This window comes from Rhinopithecus bieti, unplaced genomic scaffold (genome assembly GCF_001698545.2).
Source record: "Rhinopithecus bieti isolate Rb0 unplaced genomic scaffold, ASM169854v2 scaffold_10351, whole genome shotgun sequence".
Taxonomy (NCBI): Eukaryota; Metazoa; Chordata; class Mammalia; order Primates; family Cercopithecidae; genus Rhinopithecus; species Rhinopithecus bieti.
In genome coordinates this window covers 938446-964181 of record NW_016806805.1, presented here as the reverse complement: position 1 = coordinate 964181, position 25736 = coordinate 938446, and the positions used below count along the sequence as shown (strand labels likewise).

The 25736-nt window shown below is 37.6% G+C and overlaps 1 protein-coding gene across 7 annotated transcripts in view; it reads left to right on the top strand.

Moving 5' to 3' along the window:
* JMJD1C (jumonji domain containing 1C) overlaps positions 1-25736 on the top strand; it is a 320916-nt gene that overhangs the window by 287499 nt on the left and 7681 nt on the right. For all 7 annotated transcript variants that reach the window (XM_017877575.1, XM_017877572.1, XM_017877577.1 and 4 more), the window contains 13 exons: positions 1718-1932; positions 2893-3045; positions 6687-6776; positions 7580-7707; positions 7893-8106; positions 9929-10143; positions 11493-11771; positions 14571-14739; positions 15290-15380; positions 16198-16328; positions 17353-17475; positions 22914-23053; positions 24271-24447. In XM_017877575.1, the coding sequence (XP_017733064.1) occupies positions 1718-1932; positions 2893-3045; positions 6687-6776; positions 7580-7707; positions 7893-8106; positions 9929-10143; positions 11493-11771; positions 14571-14739; positions 15290-15380; positions 16198-16328; positions 17353-17475; positions 22914-23053; positions 24271-24447 (2125 nt within the window). The remainder of the gene's footprint in view (positions 1-1717; positions 1933-2892; positions 3046-6686; positions 6777-7579; positions 7708-7892; positions 8107-9928; positions 10144-11492; positions 11772-14570; positions 14740-15289; positions 15381-16197; positions 16329-17352; positions 17476-22913; positions 23054-24270; positions 24448-25736) is intronic.

The following is a 25736-nucleotide window of genomic DNA, read 5'->3' as shown; positions in this document are numbered from 1 at the left end:
AAAGTAATTTATTGATTCAGTATTGGAAATTATATAGTGTTATTCTGAGTGTCCCTTTTGGATGGGGAATAAGTCTTTGAGTCTCCATGTTTTGGAAACATTATAAAAGAGTTATTAAATGTTTTGTGCTAAATTTAACAATTTCTAGCTATTAGACTAAATACATACATTATTACTCATGTTCCATATGACCTTTCTGTTCTGAGAGATTTATTTTAATGAGAAAAGTTTTTTTTCTGAACAGTTGTTAACCTATATACTAATTTAATATAAATATTACCAAATAATAGTTTAAAATTAAAAACTTAAAGGTAGACTTGTAAGAGTTCAACTAAAGAATAGCTGGATAACCCAGACAGTAAAGACTAATTAACATGTCACACTCCAGAATCAGTCATTTCTAGTTGTGAATTCCATCTCTGTCCCTTAGTTCCTGTGTGAGTTTATTAACTATGGTAGGACAGCTAAGCCTGTCTCATCTGCAAAATGTAAATGTTAGTACCTACCTAACAGAGCTTTAATGAAGGTTAAATGAGATAAAGTATGCCAAGTCCTTAAGTGTAGTCCCATGCACATATGAAATGCTCTATTGTTAGCTGTAATTATCTTCCTAAGAAACTGAGACACTTTGCTCTGCTGAATACACTATGCTAGTAGCCCAGTATAGACCTCCAAAAATACGTGTTGATAAGAATGGACCAAGTTCTCTTTCTTCCTCACTTTGTAGCCAACAATCCCCAAAGGACAGACAATTTCAGGGAATAATTATAAGAGGTAATACCCATGGAAGTGCAGAAGAGATGAAAAAAGGAATCAAAAGGAAAGTAGGTTTGAGGTGATAAGAAAATCTAGGAAAAGTCTGAAGTAAAGAAATGTTCAGGCAAACATTATACCATAAAACCAAAATAAGATGCTGGGTTATGACAAAAAGGAGAAATTTGGTTTAAAGAGAAGGAAACTTTGGAAAGATAATGAAGATATGAAAAATAGGGATAAACGAAATGTTGCTGTTCATATGAAAAATACAGTATGACTTATATTAGACATCACCTATTTGAGAGTAAAGAGAGTTAAGTACAAGATAATTGAGGAATAACCACCAGCCAGTAAGAGAATGGCAATTTTGGCTTCCATTTACTATAAACTTCTCTGAATAGTTGTTTGGGTATCAGAAGCTAAGAGCAAGTAAGCACATTAATGGGGTTGCTATAAAACTATTAAGAATTTCATCCTTGTTCTCCTTAATCACTTCAGTAATGTTTCAATTTAATTAATGAAAGTGTATGTATAGTTGGCATTTTTAAAGTCCTCCTGGTGAAAGGCTTAAGTTGATTTAGGGCATTTCAGCTTTAGTGATTCCTGATTTAGATTATGTATAAAATAACAGCATTGCTCTGGCCAACATTGGACACACATTTTTACTCTTGTCATTTATCAAACACTTAAACAGTTTTCATTTTGTTGGAGTTAAGTATAAGTGATCTAATTTCTTGAAATAACCTAAAATTAGTACTACTTATTGCCATTTGCATAACACCTATGAGTTATTTAAATTAATTCAATAATTAGTGTGTGAAGAATTAACCTGTTTTCCTCTTTTTAATGTAATTCATTTTTTATAATGCAATATAAACATAATTATAAATTTACAACTTTAAAGACTGGACTTACATTTTAATATGTTGGTACCTAATGCTTTTATGTTTTAATATTTCAGGTTGTCATTTAGTAAAAACGGAGTGGTTAGAATAGATGGTTTCTCTTCTCCTGACCAATATGATGATGAAGCTATGAGTTTGTGGACACATGAAAATTACGAAGATGATGAACTAGATATAGAGACTTCTAAATATATCTTGGATATAATAGGTGATAAGTTCTGTCAATTAGTAACATCTGAAAAAACAGCTTTGTCCTGGGTGAAAAAGGATGGTAAGGAAGTTAAATATAACATGAACTGCACAAATTTCATTTTAAGAATTTCTCTTTGAATTATGTTTAATCTACGAAAGAAGTCCCTAATCTTACCTAATCTTGTTAATTTTAATTATGATAATGATACCTTTTTACAATATGTATTTAAGGTTACAGATATTTTCCTGTAGAGGGTGAATTGAGTCAATTAACCATTTATGAAATCACAATAGCATTTTGCTGTTTCTGCCATTACAACATAAATTAATGCTTTAAACCCACTTTGGATGCAAATTGTGAAATTTCAACATTTTGCTTATAAAGACATAATCTACCCCAATTATTTGTACTGGAATCTCAGCTTTACTCCCTCTTTAACTGTTTCCTTTGGCAAATAACCTCTCTGGGTATCAGGCAGGTCTGGAAAATAAGAAAGATAACTATGTCATTAATTTGTTGAGAAAGTTATGTTAATTATGTTTACCTAAGTACTTTAATAGTTTGTAACATAGTAGACACTCTAAATATTAGCTTCTTTTCCTTCCCTTCCTTGAAATCACTGGTTTGCCCCTCGGGGGACACTTAGCAATAACTGGAGACATCTTTGGTTGCATAACTGAGGGAGTTAAGGATATGTTGCCAACATCTAATAGGTAGAGGCCACAGATGCCACTGAACAGTCTGCAATGCACAGAGTAATCCCTCCCAACAAAGAATTATTCACCCTAAAATGTCAAAAGCACCAGAGTTGAGAAACCCTGCTTACATGTAAAGCCATTTTTATTTTTCACTTATGATCATTTGTGAGTCTTCTAAAGAGAATTACTAATTACTTCAAGAAGTCTATTGGTCTTTAGTTAATATAGCCTTGAAAGTTCTCGGTTTGCCTTTACATTTTTATTTCTTTTGTATTTCAGCCAAAATTGCCTTGGAAAAGAGCATGTTTGCCTTTAAAATTTTGTTTTTTCTGTGTTTCAGCCAAAATTGCCTGGAAAAGAGCAGTGAGAGGAGTCCGGGAGATGTGTGATGCATGTGAAGCAACATTGTTTAACATTCACTGGGTCTGCCAAAAATGTGGATTTGTGGTCTGCTTAGATTGTTACAAGGCAAAGGAAAGGAAGAGTTCTAGAGGTGGGTATATAAGTTTACATAAATTGAAGTTTTTATAATATTTTCTTTAGGATCACTCTTCTAGAGCATCAGATGTGTTTTTTTATTCCTACCTTCCTTATTAATGTATTAAGGAATTTTTTTCAGTTTGTTTTTAAGAGGAGAAGTAACCACAGTTTATTAATGGCTGTATTTTCTAGAATTAAATTGCATCTACACCCATCAGCCTCATGAGTGTATCTGTCTTCTCATTTCAGTCAGATAGTTCCTTTATGTAGCCCAAATTTAGGTTAGGCTTTGTTGCTTTAAGATTCCAATGTGTGGGCCAGGCACTGTGACTCATGCCTATTATCCCTGTGCTTTGGGAGGCTTAGGCAGGAGGATCACTTGAGCTCAGGGGTTCAACGTTACACTGAGCTTTGATTGTGCCACTGCACTCCAGTCTAGGGGACAGAGCGAGACCCTGTCTCTATTGAAAAATTTTTTAAAAGACTGCAATGTGTAGAAACCTGAAGTCCTCTAGGACCTGTGAATCACACAGTCATACTTTATAAGTCACAGCTGAATACTTACTAGTATAAATGTAAATTGATTTTCCTAAATATTGGTCTTTAGAGTACAAATACAAATGTTGAGGAATATGTGGCCACCCACCCCATTTATCCCCATTTTTCTGTTTTGTTTGGAGACAGCGTCTCACTTTGTCACCCAGGCTGGAATACTGTGGTGCAGTCTCAGTTCATTGCAGCCTCATACTCCTGGGCTCAAGCGATCCTCCCACCTCAGCCTCCTGAACAGCTGGAACTACAGGCACACACTACCATACCTCACTAATTTTGTTGTATTTTTCATAGAGAGAGGGTTTCATCATGTTGCCCAAGCTGACTCCAATTCTTAGAGAATAAAAATGAAATCTTTATAATTTGGAAACAGTCTTTCAAGTATTTCTAATTTCTAGGTAAACAAATGGCACAAAAACAGTGTTGTGTTTATTAATACAGCTAGAGATAATGTAAACTTTAAAAAAGGAGGTAGGCTGGGCATGGTGGCTCGTGCCTGTAATCTCAGCACTTTGGGAGGCCAAGGCTGGCTTCCAAAGATTGCTTGAACCCAGTTGTTCAAGACCAGCCTGGGCAACATGGCAAAACCCTGTCTCTACAAAAAAATACAAAAACTCAGCTGCGCATGGTGGTGTGTGCCTGTAGTCCCAGTTACCTGGGATGCTGAGGTGGGAGGATCACCTGAACCCAGGAGATGGAGGCTGCAGTGAATTGTGATTGCCCCGTTGCACTCCAGCCTGAGTGACGCAGTGATACCCTGTCTCACAAAGGAAGTAATTAAATGAATCAAAAGTGTTTTAGAAAGATTATCCAAGGCAAATTTGGAAGTGACTACCTAAAACTGGTATTGAGTTTTTTGTTAGGAGTAGAGTTCTGATGAAATAAGAGAATTAGAATTGTGGAAACGTTAGAAGTATTTAGTATAGATTGTCTGTCTCAAAGTAATGAATGTCATTTTCATTTCAGGCAGCTCTTTTTACAGAGTAGTATATCAGGTAGATGAACCATGATTTAACCATCAGTATTTTCTACTGATAGGATTACCAAAGTCTCTTACCCTTTGTTACCAAAGAAACCTGAGCAAATGTGAAAGCATAGCTGAACATCTACAGCTAAGTGTTTCTGGGATATGCAATAGATATGTTAATATGAGTAAAATGTGAAACCATAATACATGTATTTTGACAATTAATTCTTATAAAACTTGATGACATGATGTGCATTTCAAATTCCTTTTTCCTTGTTTCATATTACTTTTGGTTTTCCTTTGCCAAATTAAAAAAGTTAATTTTAATTTACTCTGTTTTGCTGTGTTGTATGTATGTATATATATGTAAGCTACCATAAATTCTTTCTTTGAATAAGATAAAGAGTATTAAAACTAAATTGATGTATTACTGCTGATTTTCTTTTTCTTCTTTTTTTTTTTGGATGTTGTCATTGAGAAGGAGTTTCACTCTTGTTGCCCAGGCTGGAGTGCAGTGGCGCAATCTTGGCCTCCTGGATTCAAGTAATTCTCCTGCCTCAGCCTCCCAAGTAGCTGGGAATTACAGGCATGGGCCACCATGCCTAATTTTGTATTGTTAGTAGAGATGGGGTTTTACCAAGTTGGCCAGGCTGGTCTCAAACTCCTGACCTCAGCTGATCCACCCACCTCAGCCTCCCAAAGTGCTGGGATTACAGGCGTGAGCCACCATGCCCAGCCTGCTGATTTTCATAGTAGTATTCATTTTGAAAGTATAGTCTTGTTAGTTACCATAGCATTCTTTTAAGTGTAACTTATGCCTTGGGTTGTTGTCCGTACTATCTAAATATCTATTTTACTGTTAAATATTATAATAAAACTGAGATTGAGCAGGTTTAATATATAGCTTCATGTAGTGGTAATCAACATAAGTGTCTAAAATATAAGCAATATATAAAACATTTGCAAGTTACTATGTAGGTTTTGCAGAGGAAAGTCAAAGCTTTTAAAGGTGACTAGTTTTAGATTGGGTTTGAATTTTATTGAATGTATATTTTTATGAAGCAATAGTTCTAGATTTTTTTTTCTTTTCTTTTCTTTTTTCTTTTTTTTTTTTTGAGATGGAGTCTTGCTGTGTGTTACCCAGGCTGGAGTGCAATGGTGCGATCTCAGCTTGCTGCAACCTCCACCTCCTGGGTTCAAGTGATTCTCCTGCCTCAGCCTCCCAAGTAGCTGAGACTACAGGCATGCATCACCACACCTGGCTGATTTTTTATTTTTGGTAGAGATGGGGTTTCACCATGTTGGCCAGGCTGGTCTTGAAGTCCTGACCTCAAATGATCTGTGGCCTTGGCCTCCCAAAATGCTGGGATTACAGGTGTAAACCACTGTGCCTGGCCTAGTTCTCGGTTTTTTTTATGCTGAGTTTATTGAGCTTTGTGACACTGAAGCTCTTATAGCTACATCGTAAGTAACTGTGTCACTAAATTTATAGAGAAAGTTCTTGAGATCAAGATATCAAATGCTTTTATTCTTTATGTTATGCCCTATGGTATGCCTTAATTGTTTACAACTTCAGGGATGAAAGCTTATTTGAAGTCAGCGATAGTAATTAATAATAACTGTATGGTACCAGCTTTTTTACATGTCTCATGTTCCTCTACATGTCTTTGAAGCATAAGAGGAAAATGATTTAACAGTCATCTCAAACTGTCAGTCTGATGTACTGGGATCAGGCATAAATTCTGTTTGGCACAAAAAACAGCTAAGAGAAGGAGATTAGCTACAGAGAAGATAGAGGTGACTAATAACAATAATGACTGGAAATTTTTTAAAAGGCTATCATTTTAAATTTAAATTTTAAATTTTTATCATTTTAAATTTAAATTTAAATTTTTTAAAAGGCTGTTGTTATATAATTCGGGAAATGGTGGAACTGTTTTTCCTGACTTGTTTCAGAACCAAACATCTAAAGCATATCATTGACATTTATTTCATTATTTTTATTTTTTTTATTTTTTCATTGGCTATGACTCTAGACAATGAGACATTATATATAATCGTTAAGTTCTTTAAACCATCAATTTATAATTGTGAAACCATGAGCGTGATATACCACAAGGTATATTATCTTACAGATAAAGAACTATATGCTTGGATGAAGTGTGTGAAGGGACAGCCTCATGATCACAAACATTTAATGCCAACCCAAATTATACCTGGTTCTGGTAAGTATACCTTCTTCATGTAATATAACTGCTCTTGGTTGCTCCAGATTAAGGGAACGCTTAAGGGAGTATCTGGAAGTATAACAAGGTAGAGACAGAAGATTTAACTAGTTTTGAATTGTGTTGCTCAGTTATTGGAAATCCTCTATGTAATAAAGCTTAGAAGATAAGTCCAAGCCTTAGTGATGAAGAAAGTTCACCATTAGAAGGAGAAAGCTAGAGTGTAATGAAAAGGCCTATTGGGGCCGGGCGCGGTAGCTCAAGCCTGTAATTCCAGCACTTTGGGAGGCCGAGATGGGCGGATCACGAGGTCAGGAGATTGAGACCATCCTGGCTAACACAGTGAAACCCCGTCTCTACTAAAAAATACAAAACGAGCCGGGCGAGGTGGCGGGCACCTGTAGTCCCAGCTACTCGGGAGGCTGAGGCAGGAGAATGGTGTAAACCTGGGAGGTGGGGCTTGCAGTGAGCTGAGATCCGGCCACTGCACTCCAGCCTGGGCAACAGAGCGAGACTCCGTTTCAAAAAAAAAAGAAAAGAAAAGGCCTATTGGATTTTTAATGAAAGCTTTTACAATTTTGAGCGTATCTGATTTTAGTTGTGATAAAAGAATAAAGAATATAAATTTGATTGAGTAATCAAATCTGTAATAGATGGAAGAGAATGGAGAAAAATGGAAGAAATTTAAAGGGCACAAGAAAACCTCCATTATTTTCCCAATTATAAAATATTGTAAGAAAAAATTTTTAACAGCATTAACAACTAGTGGTAATCTTTTTATTAACTACCATTTTATTTTATAGTTTTGACAGATCTTCTAGAGGCCATGCACACTCTTAGAGAAAAATACGGTATTAAATCCCATTGTCATTGTACTAACAAACAGAATTTACAAGTTGGAAATTTTCCTACAATGAATGGTGTATCTCAAGTGAGTAAAACTCTGGTTATTCAAATAAAATCTGGTTAGTCAACTTTGATATTTATTTGAAAATTGATATAGGACTTATGTATGAATTAATGTTTGCTGTATTTCTGTGTAAATTTCTTATATCTATACTACTAATTGAATAATTGAAGAAAGTGTTTAAAGATGTAATTGTTCTACCTTTGTAGGTTTTACAGAATGTTCTGAATCACAGTAATAAAATTTCTCTGTGCATGCCTGAGTCTCAGCAGCAAAATACTCCTCAGAAGTCTGAGAAAAATGGTGGCAGCAGCCCAGAGAGTGATGTAGGCACAGATAACAAGTTAACTCCTCCAGAATCCCAGTCACCACTGCACTGGTTAGCAGATCTTGCAGAGCAAAAAGCCAGAGAGGAAAAAAAAGGTAAACATAATTGATTATCTAGGTATGTGTGAGAGGAGTATAGTATAACTAACCAACCATGTACCATTGTACAATAAAGTACTGTTAATATCGAGGTAAACAATTTACTTTGGTCTTTTGCTTGAATTATGGGTTAGGTTCAATGTAAAACATTTTGTCTTTGCTTATTAGGAACTAGCCTGTTGTTGTTTTTAGGGTGGGTTTTTTTTTTTGAGACTATCACCCAGGCTGGAGTACAGTGGCACAATTGTTGCTCACTGCAGCCTTGACCTCTCAGGCCCAGGTGATCCTCCCAGTTCAGCCTCCCAAATAGCTGATAGTAACAGGCATGTACTACAATGCCTAATTTTCTTTTGGGAGGTGGGGGAGCACAGAGTTTTGCTCTTGTTTCTCAGTCTGGAGTGCAATGGCATAATCTCGGCTCACTGCAACCTCTGCCTCCCAGGTTTAAGTCATTGTCCTGCCTCAGCCTCCCTAGTAGCTGGGATTAAAGGCATGCATCACCACGCCCAGCTCATTTTATATTTTTAGTAGAGACAGGGCTTCACCGTGTTGGCCAGGCTGGTCTCAAACTCCTGACCTCAGGTAATCCATCTGCCTCGGCCTCCCAAAGTGCTGGGATTACAGGCGTGAGCCACCATGACTGGCCAATTTTTTTTTTTTTTTTTTTTTTTAGTTTTGTAGACGTGAAGTTTCGCCATGTTGCCCAGACTGTTCTTGAGCTCCTGGGCTCAAGCAGTCTACCTCGTCTTCCCAGAGTGCTGGGATTACAGACGTGAGCCACCATACCCAGCCTTAGCCTTCCTTTAACTACATACCAAAGTTAGTTACAGAATTGTTTGTGGATGAGCATATTGATAAAGCCACCAGAGCACTAGATGTGTAACTTACCTATAATTTCTTTTTCGGGTTTTTTTTTTTTTTAATTTTTTTTTTCTGAGACTGAGTCTCACTCTGTTGTCCGGGCTGGAGTGCAATGGCATGATCTCAGCTCACTGCAACTTCTGACTCCCAGGTTCCAGCGATTCTCATGCCTCAGCCTCCTGAGTAGCTGGGATTACAGGCACGTGCCACAATGCCCAGCTAATTTTTATATTTTTAGTAGAGATGGGGTTTCAGCATGTTGGCCAAGTTGGACTTGAACTCCTGACCTCAAGTGATCCGCCTGCCTCAGCCTCCCAAAGTGCTGGGATTACAGGTGTGAGCCACCACGCCCGGCCAACTTACCTGTATTTTCTACCTGTCTTTGCTGTAGTGTTTTTCATTTGTAACAGGTGTAAACATGTCTTAAATGTTGAGGTACGCCTTTTTGCATTTAGATTATTTGAATCCATTTGGCCAGGCTGGTCTCAAACCTTACTCATCCTCAGGTTTGTGTTTAGGTGAATAAATCACTAATGCTTCCTTCAGTTTTTATCCCCCACTAGAAAATGCTGGGACCAGTTTTGTCTGTACTTTAGCACCATGCTTAATAGAATGAAAATTTGTAAGGGTTGGGCACAGTGACTCATGCCTGTAATCCCAGCACTTTGGAAGGCCAAGGTGGGCAGATCATTTGAGGTCAGGAGTTCAAGATCAGCCTGACCAACATGGTGAATGAAACCCCATCTCTACTAAAAATACAGAAAAATTAGCTGGGCGTGGTGGCGCATGCCTGTAGTCCCAGTTACTCAGGAAGCTGGGACAGGAGAATCACTTGAACCTGGGAAGCAGAGGTTGCAGTGAGCCGAGGTCACGCCACTGCACTCCAGCCTGGGTGACAGAGGGAGACTCCGTCTCAAAACAAAAAACGAAACAAAATCTGTGAAATTTTCTATTTCAGAAAACAAAGAACTTACCCTTGAAAAACAAATTAAAGAAGAAAGAGAACAAGACAACTCTGAATCTCCAAATGGCAGAACATCACCTCTTGTGTCCCAGAATAATGAACAAGGCTCAACCTTACGGGATTTGCTGACTACAACAGCTGGAAAGCTACGTGTGGGGTCTACAGATGCTGGCATTGCCTTTGCCCCAGTATATTCAATGGGAGCCCCAGTGAGTGTGATGCCAGATTTTTTATTTTAATGTGGGCCTTAAACAGAGATGATTTGGAGACTTGGTTTTTGGCTCTGAACTACCCAATATGCAGATGAAATCAGGTGTACCAAATTGCTAGGCATGTTTCTATTTGCATTATAACTGTACCTTGAAAGCTGGCATTTTCCATCTTTTTTTCCAAGGTGAAAGGTGGAGGGGAGGCTCTTCGATTCCAGAAGATCCCTAAGATACCCCTTTAGAATTTGGAAACTATTTGTCTAGTGAAGGGAAAAACCCACATGAAAGTGAATGTTGAATGTTACTTAAAATAATCAGAAGTCAAATTTTGCTTTAATTATTTACCAGGAAAAAAGAAGAGCAATATAATTTATTTTAAAACTATATGGGGGCGCCGAGTGCGGTGGCTCACACCTATAATCCTAGCACTTTGGGAGACTGAGGCAGCTGGATCACGAGGTCAGGAGTTCAAGACCAGCCTGGCCAAGATGGTGAAACTTTGTCTCTACTAAAAATACAAAAGTTAGCCAGGTGTGGTGGCATGTGTCTGTAATCCCAGCTACTTGGGAGGCTGAGGCAGAGAATTGCTTAAACCCGGGAGGCTGAGGAGGTTGCAGTGTGCCGAGATCATGCCACTACACTCCAGCCTGGGCAACAGAGCAAGACTCCATCTCAAAAAAAATATAAAAGTATATGGGGGCCGGGTGTGATGGCTCACGCCTGTAATCCTAGCACTTTGGGAGGCTGAGGTAAGCAGATCACCTGAGGTCAGGGGTTAGGGACCAGCCTGGCCAACAACATGGTGTAACCCCGTCTCTACTAAAAATACAGAAATTAGCCAGGCATGGTGGTGCTTGCTTGTAATCTCAACTACTTGGGAGTCTGAGGCAGGAAAATCACTTGAACCTGGGAGGTGGAGGTTGTAGTGAGCTGGGGGGTCAATCATGCCTATAATCCTAGCACTTTGGGAGGCTGAGTGGGAGGATTGCTTGAGGCCAGGAGTTTGAAACCAGCCTGAGCAACATAGCAAGACCCCCATCTCTATTTCTTATAGAATAAAATATTAAAAATATTTTTAAAATGTATATGAGGGATGCCACCTACCTGTATTCTCTGTCCCAGGCCTATAACGACGTAAAAGACAGGAAGGCTGTACTACCAAGTTCTTCAGACCTGGCAGTTCTCACACAACCGGGGTTTGCATTTTGTCAGGAATATAGGAACTCAAATCTAAGTGCATATATTCCGGAGTGCAGGGATATTGTTTAAAAAAAATAAGTCTGTGGGAGGAAAATGTATATGATTTCTCTCAAAAACAGGTTTTTTTGTTTTGTTTTTTTCCTTAATAGAGTAGCAAAAGTGGACGGACTATGCCTAACATTCTTGATGACATAATTGCTTCAGTTGTTGAAAACAAAATTCCACCAAGTAAAACCTCCAAGATAAATGTAAAACCAGAGCTTAAAGAAGAGCCTGAAGAAAGCATAATATCTGCAGTGGATGAAAATAATAAATTATATAGTGATATACCACATTCTTGGATCTGTGAGAAGCATATTTTATGGCTTAAGGATTATAAGAATAGCAATAATTGGAAGCTTTTCAAAGAATGTTGGAAACAAGGACAGGTGTGTATTTTAGGCTGATTAAAAACACTCTTGGTAGAACTGAAGCTTATTAAATAGAATGGTTCCCTCCTTAGGGATAGAAATAGAGGGGGGAAATAGTACTTAACACATTTGGGGGACAATAAGATATAAAAGTACCGAAAAGATTGTCAGAATGCTTATTTCTCAATTCCTGTTTTTTGACCAGATTTAATATGAATTAACAGGGAAGCATTGATTATTTTATGTTGGTTTTTGATCTGTCAGAACAGACGTAATAGCGCCTTGAATTTACAAAATGCAATTCCTTTCTCCTCTTTTTTAGATTGATATTTTAGTCCAGTTAGTAGATCCATGTCTACTATTAAAATGTTAATATTAACAGCATTTTTCATGAACCTATGTAGATGTTCTTGTCTGTAATATTTATACATAGAACGTTCACTTACAAATTAGTTCATCGAATCTTGAATGACAAACTATATTGTTCTTTCTCCTCTAATATAAATGATTTTCTGTTGGACAAAAGTTTTGATAATGTTTGATATACATTTCAGATGGCAGTTTACTACATTAATGCAAAAATTATGAACAAATTTAGTATTTGTATGACAGTATTATTCTGTTAAATTTATTTCTTGTTTTCTGGAAAATGTTTACTTTGTTCATTCAACTGTTACTGAGCATCTAATAAGAGATTCAGTCTCTGTCATAGGCAGTAAGAATATAAAATGAGTAAGCTATGTAAAATGAGTAAGAACTATTTTAGTGCAATGCTTCTTGATCTTTTAGGTAACTAATCCCTTTCGAAATCTGGTGAAAGCGAATCTTTCACCCCAAAAAAGGAAATGCACACTTGTGCGTTGCATATACACAAGATTTAGCATGTCTTTTTTGCCTTGGTCTCCTTGAAGCCCTGATGACATTACTGGGCTGAAATTTTATTTAATTTGTGTGCGCTTTTGAGGTAGAAAAGAGTCACACAAATAACTGTTTTCATAATTATGTTAAGTGTTTTAAGAACTTTGTTCAAGGTGCTATGAGAACCCAGAAAAGGAAATGTCAAAGCTAGGATACTAGCTCAAAAAGGTAGTCTAAATTGATTCCTTAGAGGTTAAGTGAAGTTTTTTGCTAGATGGACAAGAGGCTGGACATACACAAGAACAGGTGTTCAGGGAACTTTCTGAGTAGGTGTGATTATCTGCAACATAGATGATGGTTCATGGGGGAGAGTGATGTAAGGAGATGGCTAGAGGAATGATGAAATGCCCTTAGATATCATACTAAAGAGTTTTAACATTATACTGTAGGTGCTAGTTTTAATTGTGGAATCTGTATAATCAAATTGACATTTTATAATAACTGACAGCAAGACAGATTAGAAGTTGAGTTAGAAGAGAATAATACCATTGGCAAGGAGTCTAATCAGAAAGCTTTACAGGCCTGGTGCTGTGGTTCATGCCTATAATCCCAACTTTTTGGGAGGCCAAGGCGGGAAGATTGATTGCTGCAGCCCAGGAGTTGGAGACCAGCCTGGGCAACACAGTGAGACCCTGTTTCTACCGAAAAATTTTAATTAGCCAGACGTGGTGGTTAACACCTGTAGTCCCAGCTATTTTGGGAGGCTGAGGCAGTAAGATTGCTGTAGCCCAGTAAGTCCAGGCTGCGGTGAGCCATGATCACGTGCACTGTGCTCCAGCCTGGGCAACAAAGTGAAACCCTGTCTCCCAAAAAAATAAGATCATGATGATAGCCTAAGAATTCTGCTTTGAATTATTTTGATATACTAATTAGCTTAACCCTTACCTTGTTTTAAAAATTTACTTTCAACAAGCTGCTGATTACCATAATAGCAGGAATATTATTGGATAGGTACTAGGCACTAGGAATTAATACATGAATTGCCAGCAAGAGTTAACTAATACCTGGACCTCTTTTTAAAGTCATATATATTATTGGCTCATTGAAAAAATGTTTAATGGAACATTCAACCATGTAGTAAACCAGAATTTAGGATTTTTTTCTTTTTTAAGATGTCTTTTGTATTTAAAAAAAAAAAATCTAGCTAGAGATTATTCTGCTTTTGTGGTTCCTAAATTTTAATTATCTTATAATTATTATTTAATTATCTTAATTAGTTTAAGAATACTAATAATCACTTAGATTTTTTGTTTGTTTGTTTCTGGAGACAGGGTTTTACTGTGTCGCTCAGGCAGGACACAAACTCGGGCTCAAGCAATCCTGCCACCTCAGCCTTGGGAGCTGGGACTACAAGAATGCACTGCCACACCCAGCCTAGTAAATACCATTTTTCAGAGACTTTTAAGTCATAGCTTACTGTGTTCTCTGTATTCCAGAATTCTGCTTCATTAGAATACAGGAATTTGTTTAAAACCTGAGAATAATACATCAGATGTTCTTAGATATGTTTTTATATATCATTTATTGTCATTTTAGAAGCTGTAAATCTTCCATTACTGGTTTCTGCATTATTAGAAAGCTGTTAGGGAATTTGGGTGGAAAGGACATGTACCCCCCGCCACCAAGTGTAAGAAAGCTTTGAGGGAATTTGAATTTATATAATTTCAAAGGAGACACTCACTTTCAGAGAATCACTCATTAGGCTTGAAATTTAATAGTTTCAGCTACTGAACAGGCTGAGGTGGAAGGATTGCTTGAGCCCAAAGGGTTACAGTCAGGTGTGATGAGGCCGCTGCTCTCCAACCTGGATAGGAGAGCAAGACTCTGTCTCAAAAAAAAAAAAAAAAAAAAAATCTATGTATCTTTTAACTGTTATTTATTTATCTATTTATTTATAAGCCTGCAGTGGTTTCTGGTGTGCATAAGAAAATGAACATTAGCCTATGGAAGGCGGAATCAATTAGTCTTGATTTTGGAGACCACCAAGCTGATCTCCTGAACTGCAAAGATAGCATCATTTCAAATGCCAATGTTAAGGAATTCTGGGATGGTTTTGAAGAAGTTTCAAGTATGTTGGTTTTATTTTACTATTTTCTCCATCATACTCCTTCAAAATGATAAATTCCAAATGTAACTTAACAGATTTGAAGTCTTTGAAACATCTGTTTTACGTTGTTGTCTAATAAAAAGAAACAAGTAATTGGAAACAAAATACTGGGTCCCAATCCCTGTCTCTAGCACTAATTTCCTTTGACCTTAAAGATGCCATTTAAACTGTTTTACTTATGGAGAAATGTTTGACAGTTCCATAAGCTTGTGAAAGTTGAATTATTTATGTAAAACTCTTTGAAAATTAAAAGTGTAAATGTAAGATTGTAATGTTACCAAGATTTTAAAACAATTTTGAGATATTACAAGTGGGTAATTTAATGAATTCTGTTTATGTAAAAAAGGAAGAAAGGTTTTAATACTACATAATAAGTCAATAAGCAAGCATTCATTAAACATGTAATGTGCAACAATCAAATCATTCATTCATTTACATTTCTTTCTCTCCAAATGTTAATAAAGATAAAAGCAGAAATTACCCTTTTAGTAATTAACTGCATTCTTTATAGAACGACAGAAAAACAAAAGTGGAGAAACAGTTGTTTTAAAATTGAAAGATTGGCCTTCAGGAGAAGACTTCAAGACTATGATGCCAGCAAGGTTTGAAACTTTTCATTTTGACTCGACTTTTTGATCAAGCTAAGACTATCCCCAGAGATAGAATAAGTAATTGTAAATGTGACCTGTAGACTTTTTCTTCCTCAATTAAAAATAAATAACTTGAGGCTGAGTGTCATATAGTGGCTCATGCCTGTAATCCCAGCTCTTTGGGAGGCCAAGGCGAGGGGATCCCTTGAGTCCAAGACTTGGAGACCAGTCTGGCCAACATGACAAAACCCCATCTCTACGGAAAAATACAAAAATTAGCCAAGCATGGTGGCAGGCGTCTGTAGTCCCAGCTACTCATGAGGCTTACGTGAGAGGATCACTTGAGCTGCGGAGGTGGGGGCTGCAGTGAGCTGAGATCATGCCACTGAACTCCAGCCTGGGTGACAGAGTGAGACCCTGTCTGACTGATTGATTGATTGATTGATTGATTGATAGCAAAACTGAGTTGGTAGCCTCATTAGTGGGGAAGTCTTTATGTTAGGGCAGTGAAGGAAAGAATGTTCATGTTAAAGAGGCTGGGCGCAGTGGCTCACGCCTGTAATCCCAACACATTGGGAGGCAAGAGTGAAACTCTGTCTCAAGAAAAAAAAAAAGAACACAGGACTCTGTTTAGGACCTCCCTTCTATTACAGCTTTTAATGGTTAGAGAAGCAGAATTGCTATTTTAGTCAATATCACTTGAGTCAAGGAAAATTGTTACCTGTCTTATGGAAAGGTAGTCTGGTGTTTTGAACAACTTGAAAATTATATATGTGAAAAGACTTATCAATGCAGATCTTTATAAGAAGGCAATGTTGTTATTCTTCAGATACGAAGATCTTTTAAAAAGTCTGCCATTGCCGGAATATTGTAATCCAGAAGGAAAATTCAATTTGGCCTCTCATTTGCCAGGATTTTTTGTACGTCCTGATCTAGGACCCAGGTTGTGCAGTGCTTATGGTAGGTATATATTCACATTTCTCCTATGTAGGAATTATATTGGATTTTTAAAAATTTTTGTTCAGGCCAGGCACAGTGGCTCACGCCTGTAATCCCAGCACTTTGGGAGGCTAAGGCGGGTGAATCACGAGGTCAGGAGATCGAGACCATCCTGGTCAACATGGTGAAACCCTGTCTCTAATAAAAATACAAAAATTAACCAGGCATGGTGTCGTGTGCCTATAGTCCCAGCTACTCAGGAGGCTGAGGCAGGAGAATTGTTTGAACCCAGGAGGCATGAAGGTTGCAGTGAGCTGAGATTGCGCTACTGCACTCCAGCCTGGGCGACAGAGCAAGACTCCGTCTCAAAAAAAAAAAAAACTTCTGTTCAAGGATGGGCGTGGTGTCTCATGCCTGTAAATCCCAGCACTTTGGGAGGTCAGGGCGGGTGGATCATGAGGTCAAGAGATTGAGACCACCCTGGCCAACATGGTGAAACCCCATCTCTACTAAAATAGAAAATTAGCTGGGTGTGGTGGTGTGCACCTGTAGTCCCAGCTACTCTGGAGGCTGAGGCAGGAGAATTGCTTGAACTTGGGAGGCGGAGGTTGCAGTGAGTCGAGATCGTGCCACTGCACTGCACTCCAGCCTGGCAACAGAGCAAGACTCCTTCTCAAAAAAAGAATTTCTTTTCGTACAAATTGTCTGATGATTTTTAGTTTCTACTAAATCTGTTCTTTTAATCCATCCTTTTTTATATTAAGCAACATTTTAGGAATTAACAGCCAAAATATAAAGTACCTGCTAATTGATTTTTTATTAATTTGATTTTTAACCATAGTACATTTTATTATAATAGAAATGTAATTATTGAAATAATAGGGTGTTTTATAGATTGTGGCTTTTGGAACAGGTTTTTGTAATAAGGAAACTAAAATTCAAATTATAGTTAAATTATGCAGATAGAGCTAATTTGGAGGGATATCTGATTATACTATTATATATATAAAGTATTTTGTCAAGTAAAATCTTGTTTTATACACAGGTGTAGTTGCTGCTAAAGATCATGATATAGGAACAACAAATCTCCATATTGAAGTTTCTGATGTTGTAAATATTCTAGTCTATGTTGGCATAGCAAAAGGAAATGGCATTCTCTCAAAAGCAGGTAACTTAAAGAATAAGTAGTCTTTGAAATAACTTGAATAATCACATTCACTAGTATCGTCCAGAATATCAGCTTCTGAGTTAACAGTGAAGATTTCAAAAAGAATTGCAATGGATGTAGGGGCATTTTAGCCCTTATTACTTGAAGATTGAATAATTTTCCCCTTTTTTTTTTTATCTAAGTGAAATTTTATTTTTAAAAGTGAATATTTTAACTTATTTTCTATCATTAAGTATTGTGTTGATGAAAGTACACTGTTAAGTTCACTTGTAAACATTTATTGAGGACAGGCGCAGTGTCTCATGCCTGTAATCCCAGTGCTTTGGGAGGCTGAGGCGAGTGAATCACCAGAGGTCGGGAGTTCGAGACCAGCCTGACCAACATGCTGAAGCCCCATCTCTACTAAAAATACAAAATTAGCTGGGCATGGTGGTGCATGCCTGTAATCTCAGCTGCTCGGGAGGCTGAAGCAGGAGAATCGCTTGAACCCAGGAGGCGGAGGTGGCTGTGAGCTGAGATCGTGCCATTGCACTCCAGCCTGGGCAGCAAGAGCAAAACTCCATCTCCAAAAAAACCAAAAAACAAACCAACAAGAAAACATTTATTGAAGCATAGAAACTAAGTCCTAGGGTTCTAAAGATGATTAAAATATGGTTTGTGGCTCATTCTTTTTTCCCCTCCAGTAAAAAGAGGAAGAAGGGAGTCTTTTAAGTGGAGGTAACCTCTTTCTATCCAGTACATAGGTTTTCATTTCTGTCCCCTGAATTTCTTTTTGAAACCATGCTCTGTCAGTTATTCCCTTCTTTATAAAGACATAGATACAATCTTAGGCCCTTAACATTTTCTTCTCCATTGGTTTTTTTCTGTACAATAAAAGCAAAGTCTAAGATTATTTTTTCTTTCTCAAAAGAAAGCCTCCTTTAAACCTTTCCATCCTATTGCTTCTACCCTCGTAAGAAATATTTTACCATCTCTGTCACTTTCCTTTTACATTTCAGTTCATTGCAGTCTTATCCCATACTGGTCTGAAATTACTGTTGCTACTGCTGTCACTCACACATACTTGGATAATTCAGTGTATCTTTCTGGTTCATTTATTACTCACCCTTGTCTATAATAAATGGCACCGTTAATCACAACCTCTTTGAATATAGTCTTCTGCTTCTGTGATGCCACTTCTGATTCTGACACCTTATGGAGTTGGAGACTTCTTTGGGGTTTCAGACATTCTCTACCTTTTCTACTTCACATGCACTTTCTGTGAAAATCTGTGGATGACGTCCAGCCATGAAATACATCATCAATTTTATATCTGGATCCCAGAATGGATCTATAGCTTAATGGCTAGGTGCTGGGGACATGGGATTCATTATAGTATTCACTCTACTTTTGTGTACATTTGACAGTTTTATAATATCCAACCTAAAATACATCAAAACTGTAGAAACTCATTTTTACATTATGCTACTCAGCTTTTTAACTGACGCTATTGACTATAATAGGTTACCACTCCCATCCCCCAGAGATTTGACAGTCAGTGGGTACACTTGAGTTATAGTCTGAGCGCTGCCACAGAAATGTGACCTGTGGTTCAGATTATTTATCCTTTCTAATCCTGTGATGCCATGGAGTTATATCCTTTGTATCTTATTATAGTTTGTTCAGATCTTTCCCTGTAGCACTTAGAAATTACAATATAGAAGTTAACCTGCTTTCCTCCATTACTATTCATTCATGTCCTTAAAAGCTAGAACTTTCTTCCTCATCTTGGTTTATGCATATCCCCCAGTGTCTGTTTCTAGCATATTTCTTTTGAAAAAATTTCAGGAGAATGTCAACATTTTAAATAATCCTTTGGCTCTCTTTATCTAAAAGTTTTGTCACTTTTATAGGTGGTCACAAACAATGTTTTAGCGTTATAATAATGTTTCAAACACATTGAAAAATACTTAAAAGATCATGCTTTTTTCCTTCTGTCGTGTGTCTCTTTCCTCCATGTCTTCCTGGCAAACTCCTATATTCATTCTTTCAAATGTAACAGATTATTATTCACCCTAGAAGTCTTCATTAAAGAAAGTAAACTTACTCTACTCTAGCCAGTCGTTCTCTTTCTTATGATGCCTCCCCCGCCTCATGTACTTTTAATTTGCAGAGCAGTAAAATTTAAAGGAAGAAAGTCAGAAAACCAATTCAAAGTTTCCAGCTTTTAATTTTGTTAAGAAAACAGATTTTAAAAACATCAACTGTCATTTTTTAAAGAGAACATTTTAAACTCTCTCTACAAGAAAGATACACCAGGCGCAGTGGCTCATGCCTGTAATCCCAGCACTTTGGGAGGCCAAGGTGGGTGAATCACTTGAGGTTAGGAGTTGGAGACCAGCTAGCCAACATGGTGAGACCCAGTCTCTACTAAAAATACAAAAATTAGCTGGGCGTGGTGGTGTATGCCTGTAATCCTAGTTACTTGGGAGGCTGAGGCAGGAGAATTGCTTGAACCTGGGAGGTGGAAGTGGCAGTGAGCCAAGATCGTGCCACTCCACTCCAGCCTAGATGACACAGCAAAACTCCATCTCAAAAAAACAAAAAAGAGAAATCAGAGTAAATGATGATTTTTTTATGATTAACTTTTTACATTGCCCTTAATTTTTTTTTTTTTTTTTTTTTTACCATGACTGGGAAAAAACTTTGTCACAGATAACACTGGAGGACTTCACCTCTCTCTGTACCCTTTGTACTGATACGATTGCACTTACCACAATGTGATGTTCATTTGTCTAGATTTATTAGGACCCTCTTTAACTCCATGAGCTCTTGAATGGATCTTTCTTAATTGTAATCCCCAACTTCCTAGGACAGTGCCTGGCACATAGTAAACACTTACTAAATGTTTCAATTAAGAAGTGCTTGCAGCTGGCCAGGTGCAGTGGCTCACACCTGTAATCCCAGCACTTCGGGAGGCCGAGGTGGGTGGATCACCTGAGGTCAGGAATTCAAGACCAGCCTGACCAACATATAGTGAAACCCCATCTATAGTTAAAAAATACAAAAACTATCTGGGCGTGGTGGAGCATGCCTATAGTCCCAGCTACTTGGGAAGCTGAGGCAGGAGAATCGCTTGAACCCAGGAGGCGGAGGTTGCAGTGAGCTGAGATCGTGCCACTGCGCCCCAGCACTCCAGCCTGGGCGACAGAGTGAGATTCTGTCTCAAAAAAAAAAAAAACCTTGCAGCTAAGTTTGAATGTAAAAAAGACATTACTGTCACAAAAATTAGGAAACATCTGATGTATACTTTGTAGCAGGTAACAGCTTTCTTTAAAAAGTTTTATGCAAGTGATAACGTGGTTTTAACTGAGTTGTTTTGCTCAAGATAATGGCTTCTAGTTCCATCCATGTTGTTGCAAAAGACATGATTTTTCTTTTTCTTTTTTCTTTTTTAAAGACAGGGTCTCCTTGCTCTGTTGTCCAGGCTGGAGTACAGTGGCACAGTCTCAGCTCACTGCAGCTTCAACCTCCTGGACTCAAAAGATCCTCCCACCTCAGCCACCAGAGTAGCTGGGACTACAGGCAGGCGCCACCATGCCCGGCTAATTTTTTTATTTTTTTGTAAAGACGGGTTTTACTATGTTGCTCAGGCTGGTCTCAGACTCCTGGGCTCAAGTGATCCACTCACCTCGACCTCCCAAAGTGCTGGAGTTACAAATGTGAGCCACCTACCCAGCAATGATTTCATTTTTATGGCTAAATAGTATACCACTGTGTATATACATCACATTTCCTTCCTTCCTTCCTCCCTTCCCTTCCCTTCCCTTCCCTTTTCCCTTCCCTTTTCCCTTCCCTTTTCCCTTCCCTTTTCCCTTCCCTTTTCCCTTCCCTTTTCCCTTTCCTTTCCTTTTTTTGAGATGGAGTTTTGCTCTTGTTGCCCAGGCTGGAGTGCAGTGGCATGATCTTGGCTCACCGCAACCTCCACCTCCCAGGTTCAAGCAATTCTCTTTCCTCTACCTCATGAGTAGCTGGGATTACAGGCATGCGCCACCACACCCAGCTAATTTTGTATTTTTAGTAGAAATGGGGTTTCTTCATGTTGATCAGGCTACTCTCGAACTCCTGACCTCAGGTGATCCACCTGCCTCAGCCTCCTAAAGTGCTGGGATTACAGGTGTGAGCTACCACGCCCGGCCACACATTTTCTTTATCATCCGTGGATGGACACTTAGGTTGATTCCTTATCCTGATAGACATTGGAGACTCAGAGGAGGGGTGGTTAAGAGGGGTGGGTGATGAGAAATTACTTAGTAGATACAATGTACATTATTCAGGTGATGATAACTAAAAACCAAGACATCACCACTAGGCAGTATATCCATGTAACAGAAATTGCAGTTGTGCCCCTTAAATTTATACAAAATTTTTAAAAAGAACATTTATTTAAATGTTCACTGTCATGAACTCAGTTTTTTGAAAAGGACCTTCCTGTGATCCTACACTTAGAGACAACCAGTTACTATTTCTGTTTATATACTTCTGAAGTTTTTTCTGTACATACATATATGTGTAGAGATTTTAGTTTGTCAACATTTTAGAAGGATGGCTTGATTTTCCGCAAAACCACAACTTTATTCATGAAACATTTGCATTTGATTATAGATTAACCATTATCAAATATGAGAGCCCCTCGAAATTAATCAGAATACATTTTGCCCTGCCATTCATTAGTAATGGTAATGAGTAAAACCTTTCATCTCATGGAACCCTTTTACTCAGGTATAAAATAGAGGTTATCCCTTATTCTTAAGTAGGCATAGGGGCCAACTAATAAATAGTGACCGTAAGAGAACTTTGTAAGTTAGGAAATGCTATGACTACAAGTCATTGTTAGGACCACCCCTTTGGACAGGGAAGGAAGGTGGTTAAATTTTACATAGTAGCTCTTAGGTTTTCTCCTGCTTTTGGTTCGCAGAAAACAAACTGGGAAAATCACTATTGCTTTGTACCCACTTATCTATTCTTGTAGTCCTAAAAGTTATGAACATGTAACTGTGTTTGACTCCTTTTTAAGAGTACTGATCTGGCCAGGCACAGTTGTCTCATTCCTGTAATCCTAGCACTTTGGGAGACCGAAGCAGGTGGATTGCCTGAGCTCAGGAATTCAAGACCAGCTGGGCAACACGGTGAAACCCTGCCTCTACTAAAATACAAAACATTAGGCGGTGTGACGGCGTGCACCTGTAGTCCCAGCTACGTGAGAGGCCGAGGCAGGAGAATTGCTTGAACCTGGGAAGCGGAAGCTGCAGTGAGCCAGAATCAAGCCACTGCACTCCAGCCTGGGTGAACAAAAAAAAAAAGCACTGGCACTCTGCTGCTCTGACAGATCAACTTGAGGAGACTTGGCTTTCTGGTAGTCTCTGCCAACAGTTTGAAAATATGTTCCTTTGCTTCAGGAATTCTCAAGAAATTTGAGGAAGAAGATTTGGATGACATTTTAAGGAAAAGATTGAAGGACTCAAGTGAAATACCTGGTGCTCTGTGGCATATTTATGCTGGGAAAGATGTTGACAAGATAAGGGAATTTCTTCAAAAGGTATAAGTTAGTTTGCAAATAATATCTCTTCCGCTTGAGCAAGGACTTATTGATTGTTAGCGTACCTTCACTTGGCATTCAGCAATATAAGATCATTACATAATTTTTACTTCAAAGTAGATGGGGTTTTTTTGTTGAAAGTCAAAGCCCTCTTTCTCTTGCTCCTCTTTGAAAGCCTGTTTCATTTTGGGGGTTTTGAATGATTTGTTCCCAGTTGGTAGTGTTCCTCCATTCCCTGTTAATAAAAGACTAATCTGTTGATGAGCCAGATATTAGTTGGGTGGCGAAAAGTAGCTATCTGGAGTTGCAGGATGTAAAAATAAATATTTCATGGAAACATCTAAAGAAGGTAGGATCTTTATTTTCTTTGAATCTGATAGATACTTTTGGCTGCTGACCTAGGGAATGATTCTACTCTATCACATCTGATACTATAATACTTATTGAGTAGACTCAAATTTTGAGTAATCATACTTTGCCTGTAGTTGTCATATACTCTGAAAGAAATGTATATATCAACCTGAAATAATTGGTTCAAACCCTTTGCTCAGGTACTTTTTAAACTTCATAATTATGGAGATTTCTTTTAAGAAATCTTCAGTGCTGATACATCGTCTTTCTGAAAGGATATAAGTTCTGTCTGTGATCAATGTGAAGTAAAAGAGTTATAGCCTTGTTTGTACCATCTTATCCCTGAATATTTACCTGTATTTTAATCTGAAGTATGATAATTTGTGCCTTCTAAAGCAGATTATTTAACGGATTAAACAGTCCCTTGAAATTGATTTTTCAAGCACTAGAAGGTTAGCCATGTAAAGGTATTTATACTTACCTTAAAAAAGGATCAATGTTTATGAAATCCATACATATGAATGGTTTGGCTTTTGGTAAAAAAACAACTACCCTGTTCCTCATCTATGTGCTATACTTTTGAAACAGTTGTAAGGAAGGAAACCAGATACATGGAAACTTCACAGTGGAAGGAGGCAGGAAGTAGTAAACTATTAAGAACATTTCAGTGTTGCTGTATTGTTTTATATTCTTTGGCTTTCCAAATTATTGCAGAATGTTATTTTTTAACTGAAGAAGCTCATTCAGTTGTTCCATTGATTCTGAGAACAAAAGACTTGTTATTACAAATAAAATAGAAATTTAACTGAACAGGATTTACCATTTCCTTACTTAAATTGGGGTGTCTATTTTAATTCATATTTCAGATTTCAAAAGAACAAGGCCTTGAAGTTCTACCAGAACATGATCCAATACGTGACCAAAGTTGGTATGTGAATAAAAAGCTCCGTCAAAGGCTGCTTGAAGAATATGGAGTCAGAACCTGTACTCTTATTCAGTTCCTTGGTGATGCTATTGTTTTGCCAGCAGGAGCACTTCATCAGGTATATACAAACTTATTTCTAGTATATCTTTTACTGACTGAAAGAACTAGTTTTGGAAAAAAAAAAATTGCTCTTAGTATAGATATAAATAGAAGACACAAATAAGAGAATTACCTGCACCAGTCTGCCTTATTAAAATGACATCCCAGTACTTGTAGAAATCTGACATAATTACCTTAAGATTTTAAATTGTTTTAACATGAGCCAGATTTCTATTTGTATACTGTCTCTGATTTAATAGATTGAAATCTGATTTTTAAGCCCTCCTAGTGACATATATACCTCTAAATAATGAGGCTTAAAAGCATGGGGGGACACAGTATACAGACTTTTTATCAGGCTTTAAGCGTACCTCCTGCCTCTCTTCAGCATGATAGCATTAGCAGGGGCCTGTCTAAAGAAAGATGGTATGTAATTTATGTAACTTAATCCACAAAATATAAAAACTAAAATAAATACCTAATTTAAAATATCTAATTTTCCAACACCAGGAAAATGGCATAGAATAGATGGGGTGGTTATGGAGGATGGGATTACAAGTACACAGTGGATTCCTATAGGTGGAATGGGGCTACTACTGCCCAGGTTAGCCCTTATATTAACAAGGTGTACCAGGGAAACCAGAAAAAAACTCAAAAAACTGCTTTTCCTCAAGAGTTGGTTCTCCACCTTTTCCACTGCTAAGTAATTGAGATGTAGCTGATGTATATTAGTTTACCAAGGAAATTTTCTCACATTTTATATAAGTATAGTCATTGACTGTTTAGCATTTATGACACTATTCCATACAAATACTACTTAGGTGATAATAGTTGCTTAGCTTTTAGGATGTGTCAGATTCAGGGTCAGATTTATCATTATTAGATCTCAAATGGTATTTATGATACAGTAGTAAAAAACAAATGTCATAATAAATGTACCTTTTTCTCTATGATAACTTCCTGGAAAAAAAAAATGTTTTTACGTTGGGTGATTATATTTTCCCATGGACTTATGATTATTTCGGAGATGTCGTATTATTTATGATTCATGTTTAACCTGTACACCCTATACACCATTTCTTTGACTTCTAGCCTCTTAGCAGAAAACAGCTAATCTGTATTCAAATGTAAATGCCCTCAAAAGAAGAGCCTATTTAAGAGACTAGTATTATAAATCTTTTGGTACATAGGAATAATCCTTTGATAATACAAAGTAGATTCCCTTGAAGATCTTTATCCACATATTCAGTTTATCCAATGTCAGTTTTTATAAAGTTAACCTAGGTAGTCATTTTTATAAATTGAGAC